General features: G+C 43.6%; 1 protein-coding gene and 1 long non-coding RNA gene across 3 annotated transcripts in view; one reads left to right on the forward strand and one right to left on the reverse strand.

Moving 5' to 3' along the window:
• dgcr2 (DiGeorge syndrome critical region gene 2) overlaps positions 1-15,476 on the forward strand; it is a 112,266-nt gene that overhangs the window by 83,535 nt on the left and 13,255 nt on the right. For both annotated transcript variants that reach the window (XM_073055670.1, XM_073055669.1), the window contains exon 8: positions 10,038-10,241. In XM_073055670.1, the coding sequence (XP_072911771.1) occupies positions 10,038-10,241 (204 nt within the window). The remainder of the gene's footprint in view (positions 1-10,037; positions 10,242-15,476) is intronic.
• The window catches only part of LOC140732941 (uncharacterized), a 60,506-nt gene continuing 55,264 nt past the window's right edge, over positions 10,235-15,476 (reverse strand). Inside the window, exon 3 of the long non-coding RNA XR_012100188.1 lies at positions 10,235-13,067. This is a non-coding gene — a long non-coding RNA (uncharacterized lncRNA). The remainder of the gene's footprint in view (positions 13,068-15,476) is intronic.

The following is a 15,476-nucleotide window of genomic DNA, read 5'->3' on the forward strand; positions in this document are numbered from 1 at the left end:
GGATTTAATGAACTGGATGGCCCTGGAGTAGACGAGGCCTCAGCTGCTATGGTTTCCTTGTAACTAAGAGGGTGATTAATCAGCCTGCAGGTGCTTCTGCCCCTCTTGTGACTGACAAATTTCAACTGGTCCTTCAGCAACAGTACATCTGTGGTTCTGACTTGTTTCTCTTTTCTAGGCTGAACTATACTACGGTGTCAATTTTTCTTTGTGTCTTCACCTCCAGTCTTGTCTTTGTTTATTTTTGTCTATCCTACGATTGTTTCTAACTCCCATGGTGCAAGCTCCAATATTCTTTACCTTGATGCAACGCCACAATCTGCCTGACCTATTGAGTTCCTCCAGAAGATATTTTTTGTTCCAGATTCCAATATTTAAAGCCCCTTCTGTTTTTAAACTGCATCAGTCACTCACTACGAAGTCTAAAAACTGAGGAGCACCATGCAGATCCCTGTTTGCTGATATACAGGAGAGTTTTAAAACACCTCAACTATATTAATGCTAAGTTTAGTTCAGATGGGCGCAACTCCAGGCCATGGGTCCAAACTGGACGAAGTGTAGTGAGACTAAACACGAGGAAATCTGCAGATGCTGGAAATCCAAGCAACACACACAAAATGCTGGTGGAACACAGCAGGCCAGGTAGCATCTATAGGAAGAAGCACTGTTGACGTTTCGGGCCGAGACCCTTCGTCAGGACTCAACGAAGTGTAGTGAGACTAAGTACTTTTGCCTTCAATGACTGTTCAGTGCTAAAGAGTTCTCATAAAGGAGAAGGATGAGGAAATCTGGAAATCATGTGTTTTGAGGGTTGGATAAAGGGAAAAATAAAGGAAGCATATGGCAGTAAAGAGGAATGAGAACACAGGAGACTTGGCAGGCGTAGAGACATTAAAGTGGAGTACTAAAAAAATTAATTAGGCTAAGGGGAACATAAAATATCACTGGGGGCTAAGATTGCAGGAAATCCTAAAGCATTTTGTAAATGTATTGAAGATGAGGGTAACCAGGGAGAGAATGGGATCCATTTGAAATCAGAGGAAATCCGTGCATGGAAGCAGAGAACATAACAGAGGTCTTAATGTTTATAGGGGAAAAAAAGAGTATAATTGGAGAATTCAGGGAGGGACATGGTGAAATTCTAGAACGTTACCATTTGAAAAGAGGAATTTAGCTCCCTTAGTGAACTGAAGTATGGTCAGAAATGGAGATGTTGACAGAGATATACAGATCCATTTACAAATCCTCATGTCCTGGCAGTTTGTCCCAAAGAGCAACAAAGTTTGAGCAAACTTTTGACTTGGGTGCAAAGGTGGAAAATAACATTAATGCCAGCCAGTAATGAGCTAATGACGATGGCAAAACATTTCCCTAACTAGATATTTAAAAGCACCCACCCTCCAACCAATTCTGATAAACATTTTGCAGCTCAACTTTCAACAGAGACAAATGCACCAACCACTTAATACTTTAACCACCTGTGCATATCAGAAGCTGGATATTCAGCACCTGGAAAGTCATCTCCTGGCTCCCCATTGTCTTTTTCACAATTGACAAAAATCACAGGAGCAGAGTGATAGTTAATGTTTAAAGCTCAGATAAATGCAGCTTCAAAATTCAGAAGTATGCTACCAACCTGAACTTAGAAACATAAAAAACGTACAGCACAATACAGGCCCTTCAGCCCACAAAGCTGTGCCGAACATGTTCTTGCCTTAGAAATTACCTAGAGTTACCCATAGCCCTCTATTTTCCTGAGCTCCATGTACCTATCCAGGAGTCTCTTAAAAGACTCTATTGTATCTGCCTCCACCACCATCACTGGCAGCCCATTCCACGCACTCACCACTCTCTGCATTTTTAAAAAAAATCAACAACTTACCTCTGACATCTCCTCTGTACCTACTTCCAAGCACCTTAAAACTGTGCCCTTTTGTGATAGCCATTTCAGCCCTGGAAAAAGCCTCCGACTATCCACACAATCAATGCCTCTCATCATCTTATACATCTCTATCAGGTCACCTCTCATCCTCTGTCGCTCCATGGAAATAAAAGCCGAGTTCACTCAACCTATTCTCATAAGGCATGCTCCCAATCCAGGCAACATCCTTGTGAATCTCCTCTGCTCCTTTTCTATGGTTTCCACTTCCTGCCTATAGTGAGGCGACCAGAACTGAGCATAGTACTCCAAGTGGGGTCTGACCAGGGTCCTATAGCTCAAACATTACCTCTCGGCCCCTAAACTCAGTCCCATGATTGATGAAAGCCAATGTACCGTATGCTTTCTTAACCACAGAGTCAACCTACGCAGCAGCTTTGAGTATCCTATGGACTCGGACCCCAAGATACCTCTGATCCTCCATGCTGCCAAGAGTCTTACCATTAATACTATATTCTGCCATCATATTTGACCTACCAAAATGAACCACCTCACAATTATCTAGGTTGAAGTCAATCTGCCACTTCTCAGCCCAGTTTTGCATCCTATCAATGTCCAGCTGTAACCTCTGACAGCCCTCCACACTATCCACAACACTTCCAACCTTGGTGTCATTAGCAAATTAACTAATCTATCCCTCCACTTCTTCATCCAGGTCATTTATAAAAATCACGAAGAGAAGGGGTCCCAGAACAGATCCTTGCATGGGGTACCTTGTTAAATGCCTTGCTGAAATCCATATACACTGCATCTACTGCTCTACCTTCATCAATGTATTTAGTCACGTCCTCAAAAAATTCAGTCAGGCTCTTAAGGCATGACCTGCCTTTGACAAAGCCATGCTGACTATTCCTAATCATATTAGGCCTCTCCAAATGTTCATAAGTTTTGCCTCTCAGGATCTTCTCCATCAACTTACCAACCACTGAAGTAAGACTCACTGTTTTATAATTTCCTGAGCTATCTCTACTACCTTTCTTGAATTAGGGAACAACAGCCGCAATCCTCCAATCTTCCGGAACCTCTCCCATCCCCATTGATGATGCAAAGATCATTGCAAGAGGCTTAGCAATCTCCTCCCTTGCTTCTCACAGTAGCCTGGGGTGCATCCTGTCCGGTCCCGGTGACCTATCCAACTTGATGCTTTCCAAAAGCTCTAGCACATCCTCTTAATATCTACGTGCTCAAGCTTTTCAGTCTGCTGTAAGTCATCCTTACAATCCTCAAGTTTCTTTTCCATAGTGAATACTGAAGCAAAGTACTCATTAAGTACCTCTACTATCTCCGTCACAAATTGTGAGGTGGTTCCTACTAACGACATAAGTAGGAAAAGGGAGAAAGTCCTGAAAACAGACTACAGAGAATTAGGAAGGAAGTTAAGAAGTAGGTCCTCAAATGTTAGTAATCTCGGGGTTAGTGCCTATGCCATGTGACAGTGAGTATAGGAGTAGAATGAGATAGAGGATAAATGCGTGGCTGAGGGATTGGAGCACGAGACAGGGATTCAGATTTCTGCATCATTGGGACCTCTTCTGGGACAGGTGTGTGACCTGTACAAAAAGGACAGGTTGCACTTGAATCTGAGGGGGACCAGTATCCTGGTGAGGTGGTTTGCAAAGGCTGTTGGGGAGAGTTTAAACTAAAATTGCTGGGGGGTGGGAACTGAACTGAAGTGATGGAGGAAAGGGAGGTTGGCTCACAAATAGAAAAAGCTTGGAGATAATGCGAAAGGGAGAATATGCAAGTGATAGAGATAGTTTGAGATGTGTCTGTTTTAATGTGAGGAGTATTATGAATGAAGCATTTGAGCTTAGAGCGTGGATCAGCACTTGGTGCTATGATGTGGCAATTACAGAGACTTGGATGGAGCAGGGGCAGGAATGGCATCTAAAGTGCCAGGCTTTAGATGCTTCAAAAAGGACAGGGAGGGAGACAAAAGAGGTGGGGTGTGGCACTGTTGATCAGAGATAGTGTCATGGCTGCAGAAAAGGAGGAAGTCCTGGAGGGATTGTCTACAGTGTATCTGTGGTTAGGAATAGGAAGGGGTCAATAACTCTACTTTTTTATAGACCATCCAATAGTAACAGGGACATCAAGAAGCAGATAGGGAGACAGATTCTGTAAAGGTGTTATAATAACAGGGTTGTTGTGGTTGGAGATTTTAATTTCCCAAATATTGATTGGCATCTCCCTAGAGTGAGGGGTTTAGATGGGGTGGAGTTTGTTAGGTGTGTTCAGGAAGGTTTCTTGACATAATATGTAGATAAGCTTACAAGAGAAGAGGCTGTACTTGATCCGATATTGGGAAATGAACCTGGTCAGGTGTTGGGTCTCTCGGTGGGAGAGCATTTTGGAGATAGTGATCATAATTCTATCTCCTTTATCATAGCATTGGAGAGGGATAGGAACAGACAATTCAGGAAAGCGTTTAATTGGGGAAATATGAGGCTATCAGGCAGGAACTTGGAAGCATAAATTAGAAACAGATGTTCTCATGGAAATATACTAAAGAAATGTGGCAAATGTTCAGAGGATATTTGCATGGGCTTCTGCGTAGATACGTTCCAATGAGACAGGGAAAGGATGGTAGGGTATGGGAATCGTGGTGTACAAAGGCTTTTGTAAATCTAGTCAAGAAGAAAAAGAAGAGCTTACAAAAGGTTCAAAAATCGTGTTAATGATAGAGATCTAGAAGATTACAAGGCTAGTAGGAAGGAGCTTAAGAAAGAAATTAGGAGAGCCAGAAGAGGCCATGGGAAGGCTTGGCAGACAGGATTAAGGAAAACTCCAAGACATTCTATACAAGTATGTGAAGAGTAAGAGGATAAGACGTGAGAGAATAGGACCAGTCAAGTGTGACAGTGGAAAAGTGTGTGTGGAACTGGAGGAGATAGCAGAGGTACTTAATGAGTACTTTGCTTCAGTATTCACTACAGAAAAGGATCTTGGCGATTGTTGGGATGACTTACAGCGGACTGAAAAGCTTCAGCATGTAGATATTAAGAAAGAGGATGTGCATTGGCCTTCACCAATCGTGATGAGTTTAAGGACCAAGAGGTAATGTTGCAGCTATGTAGGACCCTGGTCAGACCCCACTTGGAGTACTGTGCTCAGTTCTGCTTGCCTCACTACAGGAAGGATGTGGAATCCATAGAAAGGGTGCAGAGGAGATTTACAAGGATGTTGCCTGGATTAGGGAGTATGCCTTATGAGAATAGGTTGAGTGAGCTCTGCCTTTTCCCCTTGGAGTGATGGAGGATGAGAGGTGTCCTGATAGAGGTGTACAAGATAATGAGATGCATTGATCGTGTGGATAGTCAGAGGCTTTTTCCCAGGGCTGAAATGGGTAACACAAGAGGGCATAGTTTTAAGGTGCTTGGAAGCAGGTACAGAGGAGGTGTCAGGGGTAAGTTTTTTATGCAGAGAGTGGTGAGTGCGTGGAGTAGGCTGCTGGCGGCGGTGATAGAGGAGGAAACGATAGGGTCCTTTAAGAGACTCCAGGATGGATACATGGAGCTTAGAACAATAGAGGGCTATGGGTAAGCCCTAGGTAGTTCTAAGTTAAGGACATAATTGGCATGGCTTTGTGGGCCGAAGGGCCTGTTTTGTGGTGTGGGTTTTCTATGTTTCTAAGTACAGCCTCTCCTCTTGTAGGCTTATCTACATATTGTGTCAAGAAACTTTCTTGAACACACCTAACAAACTCCACCCCATCTGAACCCTTCGCTCTAGGGACATGCTGATCGATATTTCGGAAATTAAAATCTCCCACCACTGCAACACTGTTATTATTACACCTTTCCAGAAACTTGAGACGATGTCACTCTTTACTAGTGGCACACCTTACCCATAATATGTAACTTGTGTAAAATACACTGCCACAACTTCCAGGGAGTTTTTCACCAATGCTTCCCAGACCCACTGTGACTACAATCAAGAAGCAGAGTATGTAGTGGGGAAAATCACCACCCGCAAATCCCACATCAATTCTAATTTACGTTGCCATTCCCTTATTAATGGGTGAAAATTATGCAGCTCCTTCCTCACCGACGCTGAGAATACATTCACCAAATAGAGTACTCTGGCCTATGAGGCAGCTGACCAGCATCTGTGAGGGTGGTTAGGAATGAGTAATAAATACAGTCCTTGCCAACAATGCCCATATCCCATATATGAATACTAAATAGATTCATAATCAGAGTGGATACGATATATGCCAGTGGGATATTCGGAGCCATCTTGACAGAAGTACGTGTTGATACTGTTGACTGCAGCAAGGCCCTCAGCAGTATTTTTGGCCTGACTCGGTTACAGATAGTGATCAGTTTGTTTGTGTTGTGTGATTGTTAGTATCAGATTTGTGTGAAAAAGGATGTGTAAGACTGGTCTTCATGCAGTCAGTTCCCAGTGTTGGCCTTGACACCAAAGATCACCAGTACTGAGTTAGCTACCTCTGAAGTCGACCGGATCTTGCTAGCTAGTCAATAATGTTATGCTCATTTCCCTGATTTACATCAGTTAACAAGTGTTATTAAGGCCCTCTTCCACTGAAATTGGTCATAGTCATAACAAATCCAAACACTTCCCAACTATTCCATTTACCCACCAGTCATTTTTAATCTAATTGGGCACTGCTCAAAGAAAATGGAGGTGCTGCCATGCTTTCTTTATAATGAAACATTGCCTGCTAGACCCAGAACAGATCCTCTGAGGATAACACCGAGGAATTTAAAGTTGCTGATCTTCTCCACCTCTGATCCCTGAATGTGGGCCTCCGGTTTCCACCTTCTGTAGTCAATGATCAGTTCTTGATCTTGTTGATATTGAGAGGTTGTTGTTCTGACACTACTCAGTCAGATTTTCAGTCTCCCTCCTGTATGCTGATTTGTCACCACCTTTGATTCAGCCAACGACGGTGTCATCAGCAAATTTAAATAGGGTATTGGAGTGGTACTTGGCCTCAAAGACATAAGTGAGTAGAGCAGGAGCTAAGCACACAACCTTGTGGTGCACCTGTGCTGATGGTGATTGTGGAGGAGACGTTGTTGCCTCTCTGAACTGACTGGGGTCTTCATGTGAGGACATCGAAGATCCAGTTGCACAAAGAGGTTTCGAGGTCCAGGTCTTGAAGCTTATGATTAGTTTTGAGGGGTTGATAGTATTGAATGCCAAGCAGAAGTCAATTAACAGTTTCTTAATGTGTGCATCTTCACTGTCCTGATGTTTGAAAGTTGAGTGAAGAACCAAAGAAATGGTATCTGCTATTGACCTTTCTAGTCACTTTTTATTTTAGTTTTAGAGATACAGCACAGGCAGGGCCTTCCAGCCCTTCAAGCCACGCCACCCAGCAACCCACTGATTTAACCCAAACCTAATCATGGGCTAATCTCCAATTGATCTACTCCAGGTACATCTTTGGACTGTGGGGGGAAACCAGAGCACCCGGATGAAATCCACATGCACACAAATGAACATACAAACTTGTTTACAGATGATGCCAAAATAGAACTATGAACCCTGACACCCCAAGCTGTAATAGTGGCGCTACGGACCACAGTCATGTCAGCCTCAAAGACTAAAATCACAGGGTCATTTGTGGCTGTGTTAATTCATAAAGGTGCCTCCATGTTTTGATGGTCAAAGCAAACTCATAAGACATTGTGTCAACAACACACACAAAATGCTGGTAGAACACAGCAGTCTAGGCAGCATCTATAGGGAGAAGCGCTGTCGACATTTTGGGCTGAGACCCTTCGTCAGGACTAACCGAAAGGAAAGATAGTAAGAGATTTGAAAGTAGTGGGGGGAGGGGGAAATGCGAAATGATAGGAGAAGACCGGAGGGGGTGGGTTGAAGCTAAAAGCTGGAAAGGTGATTGGCGAAAGTGATACAGAGCTGGAGAAGAGAAAGGATCATGGGACGGGAGGCCTCAGGAGAAAGAAAGGATGGGGGGGGGAGCACCAGAGGGAGATGGAGAACAGGCAAACAACTAAATATGTCAGGGATGGGGTAAGAAGGGGAGGAGGGGCATTAACGGAAGTTAGAGTAGTCAATGTTCATGCCATCAGGTTGGAGGCTACCCAGACGGTATATAAGGTGTTGTTCCTCCAACCTGAGTTTGGATTCATTTTGACAATAGAGGAGGCCATGGATAGACATATCAGAATGGGAATGGGACGTGGAATTAAAATGTGTGGCCACTGGGAGATCCTGCTTTTTATGGCGGACTGAGCATAGGTGTTCCGCGAAACGGTCTCCCAGTCTGCGTTGGGTCTCACCAATATATAAAAGACCACACTGGGAGCACCGGACGCAGTATACCACACCAGCCGACTCACAGGTGAAGTGTCGCCTCACCTGGAAGGACTGTCTGGGGCCTGTGAATGGTGGTGAGGGAGGAAGTGTAAGGGCAGTGTGTCATCTGGGAGCGAAGCCTTCTTGTCGCCTATGCCACTTGATTTCACTTTGTAGAAGATGACAGCATTCAAGCCCTGCCACAGCTGTTGTGCATCCTTCCGTGATTCAGGATTGGCCTGGAATTGCCATTTTGCATGTGATCTGGCTTTCTTAGGTCGTAACTTGTTTTTATTTGGTCACCAGATCTGAAAGCCACTGATCTGGCCCTCAGAAAATTGCGGTTCACTCAGGGCTTCTGGTTGGGGAAGACCATTGAGTGTGTGTTCGTGGTCATCTTCTGCTCTAGCTCATCCACTTCAAGGTTTGACGTGTGTTCGGTGATGCTCTTCTGCACATCACTGTTGTAACATGTGGTTATTCGAGTTACCGTTGCCTTTCTGTAAGCCTTTCTCATGAACAAGGCATTTTGACCCACAGAAAATACCTTGTTAATGAGAAAGTGGATGTTTTTTGTTTTTCACTCAGTTTTCTGTAAACTCTTAGGGACGTGCATAAAAACCCCAGAAGATCAGAAGTCTCTGAGATACTCAAACCACCTCGTCTGGCACCAACAAACATTTCACAGTCAAAGTCACTTAGATCACATTTCTTCCCCATTTTGATGTTTAGTTTGAACGACAACTGAACCTCTTGACCATGTTTGCGTGCTTTTGTGCAATGAGTTGCTGCCCCTGATTGGCTGATTTGCATTAATGAGCAGATGTAAAAGCATGCCTTGTAAAGTGGTCACTGAGTGTACATTGGAATGACTATTAATATGATTGTATCATCAGATTTCCCCAGAGAACATTCAACATCCCACTAATCATTCTGGTAAATTGATTTATTATTGTCAAATACACCTAGATACAGTGGGAAAAACTTCTGTCTTGCACATCATCCATATTGAACATTTCATCACGTTTGTGCATTGAGATAGTACAGTCAAATGATGATCTTGCTCATTGTTTACCTGCACTGCTCTCTGTAGCCCTTCATTTTATTCTGCATTGCGATTGTTTTACCTTGTTCTACTTCAGTGTACTGTGAAATGGTTTGATCAAAATGAACAACATGCAAGACAAGCTCTTCATTGTATCTTTGTACAATAAACCAATACCAATAAAGTGATATGTTTACAGAGAACGTGCAGTGCAAGCAAACAGTAAGGAGCAAGGCCATAATGAGGTATTGTAGATTGTGAGATCAAGAGTCCTTTTTATTGTTCCATGGTTACTTTAACAGCAGGATTGAATCTGTTCATCAGCCTGGTAGTACATGCTTTTGTACCTCTTTCTTGTGGAGATGGGGAGTAGAGGATATGTCTTGGGAGGGAAATGGGGGCCTTTGATTAAGTTGGCTGCTTTACTGAAGCAGGAAGTAAATTTGTAATTTGTCATTTAGCATGATTTTAATCTCCGCCTGAAGGGGTCTGACCTTGTACCTGAAGCCTTTTTCCATCAGATTGTGAACATGTTCATTATCGACTCTAACTAGCTGTCAGGAGCATTAGCAGTGGTTTGAGTTGACTTGACTAAACTTTGAGCCAACATCTGGATTGGATCTTAGGACCCTTGCTCTAAGTTTTTGTTCAGTCCTTGTAATTTTCAGCCTTGCAGTTGGGGTGGGGGGGAGGGGCGGGTGGGTGTATGGATACGTATTGAACTGTAAACCTGTGTCTAAACATGTGCTTATGTTCCAGGTCAAACCTGTGTTGATATCAAAGATAACGTGGTAGATGAGGGCAAGAACTTCACTCCAAAGGGTAATGATCCATGTTTGAGCTGTACCTGTCACAATGGCGAACCTGAGATGTGCGTTGCTGCTCTGTGTGAGCGGCCACAGGGCTGTCAGCACTATGAAAAGGACCCAAAGGAGTGCTGTAAATTCACCTGCCTTGACCCAGGTAAAGCAACCACTATATCTCGATGCAGTTGGTCAGTGAATCTGGGTGTAACATGGATCACGTGCTTGGTTTTCAAAGTCTGAAGGTCATTGGAGGAAACCTGCACTAGGGTGGGTCACTAAAAGTGTGGAGGCCATGAACCAGAACCAGAACCTGTTTGTAAATTGGAGGTAGCAGGTCCTTGAGAAGCCAGCCTTGAGTTTATTGTATCTGAAGAGGGAAATTCAGGCACAGTGTCTGGTTCATTGTAGATTGTTTTGTCTTATGGGATATTGAATCGGTAGTACTAGTGGGGGGAGCATTTCTTTTCTTCCTTAATGCTTTTAAACTTGCAATCCTCCCCCGGATTCAGGTTTGAGTGTAAATGTTTTGTCCATTACTTCCTTGCTTTGTATTGTCAAAGGTGCCACCATGTGGATGTTGTTAGTCAATGCCTTGTCTGCATCTTGGCCAGATCTTAAGAGAATAAGGGGCTGGCTGCAGATTTCTTCCTCAAGCAATGCATAATTGTCTGATTATTAGCACATTGCTGTTTCTGGGAGCTTATATAGAGATACACTGTTGTGTTTTTGACATTTCAATAGTTGTGCAACACAATGTACTGAAGGAACTCAGTTGATCACACAGCATGTATGCAGGCAAGAGGACAGTCAATGTTTCAGGTCTCCATCTTCTCCAGTGGTTGGAATCCTGTATCTTCAAAGGAAGATGCTTATGTCTGTCAGAGGTCAATTTACACCAGCTCAAGGACACCAAAACAAGAACCTCTCGGCTCAGTCCTCCTCTCATCACCCTTAGCTGCTTCAGTGACGATCCATATTCATTAGACCAACAGAGGCTGGTTCAGTTTTCATTCACAATTTCCCAACAGGTGAAGTAGCCCCTATCACCATTAAGCACAGGCTGATCGGTGGCAAGTTGGATTTGAATCACTCCAGGGTCTAGGTATGACCAAACAAAGGAGAATAAATCACTCACCCCGGACACTTAATGGTATTATACATGGAATATTAGAACAGGACACCAATGGTCATTGAATGGTACATGGAATATTAGAACAGGACACCAATGGACATTGAATGGTACATGGAATATTAGAACTGGACACCAATGGATATGCCATTTGTTCCATGATGATGTGTTGATTTTGTAAATATTAAACATCATCCTCCTGTGTATCATCCATTCTCTTCACATTCGTGAGTCTATCTAAAAGCCTTTAAAACTCTACCAAACAGTCTTCTTTCATTGCTACCCCAGTAACCCATTCCAGGCACCTACTACTCTCTGCATTTAAAAAAAATTGTTCTTCACATCACCTTTAAGTACTCCCTGCCTCCCTCCCAATCTTAAAATAATGTCCTTTGGGTGTTTGACATATCTGTCACAGGGTAAAAGTTATGACAATCTACCCTATCTATTCTTTTCCTAATTTTAAAAACCCAAGTTTGTCCAACCATTCCTTATATTTCACACCCTCTAATCCAGGCAGCATCTTGGTAAACCTCTTGTGCACTCTCCACATCTTTCCTGTAAGGGGGCAACTGGAAATGTACCCAAGTTTAACCTGTCTGAAGTTTCATCATCATTTGGTCTCTAACCATTGCTATCCTGGGGGTGGCTTCACCCTCAACAAGGCTAATGTCGGGCATCTACTGGAACATTCCCTATTTGTTTCACTTGGTGCAGTTCAAACAACTCAAATATCATGTCAGGAATAAAAAGTCTGTTTCACACCCCATCTACAACCCTAAACCTTTATTCCTTCTCCTTCTCCCACAGCCACACTGGTTGTGGTGTGTACTGTCAGCCAAATGCATTCCTGTGCTCACCTAATTTATTCTAACAATACCTCCCCAGTCCATGTTGACCACTAAGGAGGACGATGGTAGAAGGCAATGTGACTCTTGTAGCCTACCTTCAAAGCTGCAAACCATTCTGCCTTGAAAGTATGTTCCTTTGCAGGTGCTGGCCCTGGATCCTTGAGCTTCTTATCCAACAGTTGTGGAATTGTCTTTACTGAATGGATTGCACTGAATAGCTGATAAGATAGCTACAGAAAGTTGTAAAGTCAGCCACCAATGCTGTAAGCACTAGCCTCTGCATCATCGAGAACATCCTCAAAAGATGATACCTCATAAAGGTAGAATCCATTATTAAGGACCCCTACCACCAGGAGGACATACCCTCTTCTCATTACTACCGTCAGGAAGGAGCTCAAGGACACGCATTCAATGTTTTAGGACCAGCTTCTTTCTTCCTGCCATCAGATTGCTGAACATCCATACACTACCTCACTATATTTGTTCTGTTTTTGTGCTATTTATTTAATTTAATTACATATTTCTTATTGTAATTTATAGTATATTTTATGTATTGAACTATACTGTTGCCACAAAAAAACAAACTTCATGATAAACAGTGCCTATAAAAAAGTATTCCCTCCCCCCCAAAAGTTTTCATGTTTTATTGTTTTACAATGAATCATAGTGGATTTAATTTGTTTTTTTTACACTTATCAACATAAAAAGACCCTTTCGTGTGAAAATGAAAACAAATCTCTACAAAGTGATCTACAAAAATAAAACACAAAATAATTGATTGCATAAGTATTCACTCCCTCTAATATGACACGCTGAATCATCACTGGTGCAGCCAATTGGTTTTACAAGTCACATTATTAGTTAAATGGACATCACCGTGTGCAGTGTGGTGTTTCAATCGATTGTAGTAAAGATACACCTGTATCTGGAAGGTCCATCTGCTGGTGCGTCAGTATCCTGGCAAAAACGACACCATGAAGACAAAAGAACATTCCAAGCAACTCTGCGAAAAGGTTATTGAAAAGCAAAAGTCAGGAGATGGGTACAAGAAAATTTCCCAAGTCACTGATAATCCTTTGGAGTACAGTTAAGTCAATTATCAAGAAATGGAAAGTATATGGCACAGCTGTAAATCTGGCCATCCTCAAAAACAGAATGACTTTGCAAGAGGGATACAGTGAGGGAGGCCACCAAGAGACCTATGACAACTCTGGAGGGGTTACAAGATTCAGTGGCTGAGATGGGAGAGATTGTGCATACAACTGTTGCCTGGGTGCTTCACCAGTCACAGCTTTATGGGAGATGGGCAAAGAGAAAGCCACTGTTAGGAGAAAAAAAACTCACATGAAATCTCAGCTAGTGTTTGTCAGAAGCTATGTGGGAGACTCTGAAGTCATCTAGAATGTTTGATGAAACTAAAATTGAGCATTTTGGCCATCAGACTAAACACTGGTGTAAGCCAAACACCGTACGTTATCAGAAACACACCATCCCTACTGTGAAGCATGGTGGTGGCTGCATCATGCCATGGGGATGCTTCACTGAGGGTAAAATGAATGCAGCAAAATACAGGGAAATCTTGGAGGAAAATCTGACGCGGTCTGCAAAAGAACTGTGACTTGGAAGATTTTCCAGCAAGATGATGATCCCAAGCATAAAGCCAAAACTACACAGGAATAGCTTAAGAAAAACAAAGTTAATGTCCTGGAGTGGCTAAGTCAGAGTCCAGACCTCAACCCATTTGAGAATTTGTGGCTGGACTTTAAAAAAAGCTGTTCACTTACGGTCCCAATGCAATCTGACAGAGCTTGAGCAGTTTTGTAAAGAAGAATGGGGAGAAATTGCAGCATACAGATGTGCAAAGCTGATAGAGACCTATCCACACAGACTCAAGGCTGTAATTGCTGCCAAAGCTGCATCTACTAAATACTGACTTGAAGGGGCTGAGTACTTAAGCAAACAGACAGACAGACAGACATCATTTATTGATCCTGAGGGAAATTGGGTTTCATTACAGTCGCACCAACTAAGAATAGTATAGAAGTACAGCAATATAAAACCATAAATAATTAAATAATATTAAGTAAACTATGCCAAATGGAAATAAGTCCAGGACCAGCCTATTCGCTCGGGGTGTCTGACACTCCGAGGGAGGAGTTGTAAAGTTTGATGGCCACAGGCAGGAATGACTTCCTATGATGCTCAGTGTTGCATCTCGGTGGAATGTGGCATCTGGCTGAATGTACTCTTGTGCCTAACCAGTACATTATGGAGTGGATGGGAGACATTGTCCAAGATGGCATGCAACTTGGACAGCATCCTCTTTTCAGACACTACCGTCAGAGAGTCCAGTTCCACCCCCACAACATCACTGCCTTACAGATGAGTTTGTTGATTCTGTTGGTGTCTGCTGCCCTCAGCCTGCTGCCCCAGCACACAACAACAAACATGATAGCACTGGCCACCACAGACTCATAGAACATCCTCAGCATCGTCCAGCAGATGTTAAAGGACCTCAGTCTCCTCAGGAAGTAGAGATGGCTCTGACCCTTCTTGTAGACACCCTCAGTGTTCTTTGACCAGTCCAGTTTATTGTCCGTTCGTATCCCCAGGTATTTGTAATCCTTCACCATGTCCACACTGACCCCTTGGATGGAAACAGGGGTCACCGGTGCCTTAGCCCTCCTCAGGTCCACCGCCAACTCCTTAGTCTTTTTCACATTAAGCTGAAGATGATTCTGCTTACACCATGTGACAAAGTTTCCCACCGTAGCCTTGTACTCAGCCTCATCTCCCTTGCTGATGCATCCAACTATGGCAGAGTCATCAGAAAACTTCTGAAGATGGCAAGACTGTGCAATAGTTGAAGTCCGAGGTGTAGATGGTGAAGAGAAAGGGAGACTGGACAGTCCCCTGTGGAGCCCCAGTGCTGCTGTCTGACACACAGTGTTGCAAGCGCAATCAATAATCAATGATCCATGACACCAGGGAAGCATCCACCTGCATCACTGTCAGCTTCTCACCTAGCAGAGCAGGGCGGATGGTATTGAACGCACTGGAGAAGTCAAAAAACGTGACCCTCACAGTGCTCGCCGGCTTGTCCAGGTGGGCGTAGACACGGTTCCGCAGGTAGACGATGGCATCCTCAACTCCTAGTCGAGGCTGGTAGGCGAACTGGAGGGGGTCTAAGTGTGGCCTAACCATAGGCCGGAGCTGCTCTAGAACAAGTCTCTCCAGGGTCTTCATGATGTGGGAGGTCAATGCCACCGGTCTGTAGTCATTGGAGCCACTTCGGTACAGGGACAAGGCAGGACATCTTCAACAGCACAGGAACCCTGTGGAGACTCAGGGTCAGGTTGAAGACATGGTGAAGTACTCTACATAGCTGGGGGGCACAGGCTTTGAGCACCCT

The sequence above is a fragment of the Hemitrygon akajei genome, chromosome 9 (genome assembly GCF_048418815.1).
Source record: "Hemitrygon akajei chromosome 9, sHemAka1.3, whole genome shotgun sequence".
In the NCBI taxonomy this organism is placed as follows: domain Eukaryota; kingdom Metazoa; phylum Chordata; class Chondrichthyes; order Myliobatiformes; family Dasyatidae; genus Hemitrygon; species Hemitrygon akajei.